The 3,223-nt window shown below is 41.3% G+C and overlaps 1 protein-coding gene across 1 annotated transcript in view; it reads right to left on the bottom strand.

The window, feature by feature from the left end:
• The window catches only part of tcof1 (treacle ribosome biogenesis factor 1), a 6,439-nt gene extending 6,152 nt beyond the window's left edge, over positions 1–287 (bottom strand). Inside the window, exon 1 of the mRNA XM_035668868.1 lies at positions 27–287. Coding sequence (XP_035524761.1) covers positions 27–134 — 108 coding nt within the window. The 5' untranslated portion in view covers positions 135–287. The remainder of the gene's footprint in view (positions 1–26) is intronic.
• Positions 288–3,223: the final 2,936 nt, after the last annotated feature.

Here is a 3,223-nt window from a genome sequence, read left to right on the forward strand (position 1 = left end):
TGTGTGTGTGTGTGTACAGTGTTGACCTGTGGGTTGTGCCTCTGTAGCTCATCTGCAGCTGAGTGGAAACCATGCTCCTTCAAATGGCGGTAGATCAGCTGGATCAGCTCGTGCTTTGATGCGTTCACGGACATACTCGCCCCACGAAGAAGCCGACGGATAAACACGCAACAGTAACGACTAAAAGTAATTTCATATTAAAACTGGACACATACTGCACAGAGAGTCACGGCTACTCCTCTAAAACACGCATGTGAGCAGGTTGAACTTTCAACTCAGGATGTCGTTCCGTTTACCGCTGCAATGCACCATGGGAGATGTAGTACTTGTGCGAAACTACTTCTGCTGCTTCCTTCTTCTTTTTAATGAAGATTGGTAAACTGGTTTGTAGGTGCATTACCGCCATCTACTGGACTGGAGTGTGGAGATGTAGAAAAAATAAATCAAACGACTTTTCTTGATTTCTTTCCAAGTAGATTCTCCAATCTAATCCCTACGTTCTTGACCATTTTAGCTGCAGTCTATTAATACATGTTTGACATTTTCCGGTTTATTACAATGAGTGGATATCCACATGGGTGTATGATTTAATGTGTCCTGTTCTCAGACGGGTGATGATCTCTTTTTTTGGCCTCCTGCTCTGTAATACACCAATGCCTACACATTTTTTTGTATATTGTAAAGATGTCTTCTAGTGTCACATAAGTCCCACTATTCCTGCCAAGTTTTGTGTATGTGATCATTTAAACCGGCCCATGCAGTGATTGAAGAAGTACTTACATCTTTTACCTCAGAACTCCAAATACCCTTTGGCGTGCGACTGGGCTGAAAAATACTGTGCAGAAAAGTCTTTCTGGAGTCCTTTGCTGTTTCTAGTCTGTAATCCATAGTCTACTCTGCTTCTAAAGTGGGACATTGCACATATATTTATATATTATATAACTTTTATAAGCTGAACAACGCAACTGTTAAAGACCCATTCTCTTTCCATCTCTTTCTTTTCTGTAACTTTCCAATTTTGGTTAATTTCAGCTCAATAACAGTTCAGTTGCATGACCTGTCCCAGGAAGGAAATATCTGTGAACAGTTGAGCCACTCCCTTAATTCAGTCAAGGCCTGTATGATTTGGATTAACCCACTCTTATAGGACATTTTTCCTCAGAGCAACGTGACTTTACTGGAAGAGACCATATTAGTGATCTGATCTGTCTTGAAGATTTCCTGAAGCAGCTGCCTCAAGGTTGTTTCTTCAAGACTTTCTGCTGACGCTTGTTTGGTTTCTGGTGGTTCTACATCATTGAGAACCGCCAGGCTGGCTCCAATAAAAGCTTAGACAGTTGAGTCAAATAACTGATCTGATGGCATGGCAAAAGAGCAAGTTTAAATAAAAATGTCAACCCCAATCATTATCATTTCATTCTGTTGTAACTTTAATATCTACTTTTGATTTTAAAGATTTCAATCTGCAAAGTAACTGCAAAGTAACTAATTAACAGTTAGATAAATGTAGAGGGGTAAAAAAAAATCACAATATTGCTCTCTGAGTACAGGTTCCTCAACAATAGTACTTAAGTAAATGTACTTGGTTTAAATTGCAACATCATCTGGAGCTTTTCAATCATAGATAGCCAGCAAAGCCAGCCCACATATATAGGAAGTGATGACTGTATGCACACACTAAAAGGTGAGAAACAAAAGAAGGAGGCCAAAATAGACCACTGGCTCATATTAAAGGAAATGACACTGACACAAGTCTTAAAATAAACCACCTCTTCTTGTCCATTCTGGCTGCCATTTCGGCTGTTATGGCTCTCGGCTTCTTGACTCAGCTTTCTTCTTTAATCTCTTCATGTTGGAAAAACATCCTTCAACCACAGAGCCACACGATCCACAAGCTTTCCAGTCAAATTGACAAATCAGAAACATTTCAAAAGTCTCCAGAAAGCTCCTGTCAATCAGGTGTTTTTGGATAAAAGCGTGACTTTCTCCAGCTAGTTGGTTTGGGAACCGAAAACGAAAGGTGTCTGGGCTGCCAGACTGCCAGGCAGGGGATCTGAGAGAGCTGGTGGTGAGACCTTGGGTCACACTATAGAGGAGAGTACTGGGTAAGGAGAGGGTCAGCAGGAGCAAATGGCTGAAAGAGTCCCATTCATGAAGCAAAACCAGGAAAGGAAAGCAGTGTGTATTCCAAACTCAACGTCAGGGCTCAGTGGGTCTCACCAAGCTTGATTTCACCATCTATGAGGCTGACTCAGCTCTCATTCTCAGAGTGTTGATGGGACAGACCACCAAGGTTTTATGGAAGAATAACTATTTGTGAAATGAGAAATGTAATATTTCCTCCACCTACGTTTCCTATAAATATCACAATATATCAGTATATTGAACTAATAACTGATGTGTGAGAGTCAGGTAAAATTATCAGAGAAAAATGAAGTAGAGCATTTCCCTTGGCTTTGATGACATGCGGCAGTAAAAATGACTGGGATATTTGTACAGGTTACCCTCGTAAATGGCACTCTGTTTCACAGGAAATAAATCTACTTTACATTCCACACGTTTAGCAGCTCACATCTGCGCTCACTCTGCAGGTAATTACCTACAACTACAGCCAGTGAGATTTGTTATTACTAGGGGCCTTTAGTGTGTCACAACCTGTCAGTGCATCCTTTCTGGACAGTAGTAGAACCATTTTAAGTAAGATGTATTAACATTTAATTCTAAAAGATTATGACTGGTTTATTAATTAAAATGTAGGAACCCTTTGAAGAAATTTCAAATACACCTACGCACAAAGTCCCATAGTGATTCCTGCTCATTAAGTCCCCTGTTAGATGTCCATCCAGCTCCAGGTGGCTTTGCTGGAGGTTCATAATGAAGTGTTGTGTCTGGCCTTCCTGCCCAGGTGCTGCTGCGGCTCCGTAAGAGCCAAATCAAACACACCTTCAGTCAGAAGCCAAGGCCCTGGATGCTGCCTCGCCTGTGAGGTCCCACCTAGTACAGCATGATAAGTGGACACTGAGTGACATTGAAATTGATTTGATTTGATTGAAATCATGCTCTTCACCTTGTTTAATCTCTTTACTTTCATTTACACCTGCTTATTTCAACTGATTGTTCTGCAGTGGTTGTTGTGGAGGTTTAGGCTGTTTAGGGGGCATGGTATAAGGAAACCACATCCGCTGGTTAGAGAGAGGCCCACGCCCAAATGTGCACTCATTGT

This window comes from Morone saxatilis, unplaced genomic scaffold (assembly GCF_004916995.1).
Source record: "Morone saxatilis isolate NCDOM2014 unplaced genomic scaffold, NCSU_SB_2.0 Contig22, whole genome shotgun sequence".
In the NCBI taxonomy this organism is placed as follows: Eukaryota; Metazoa; Chordata; class Actinopteri; family Moronidae; genus Morone; species Morone saxatilis.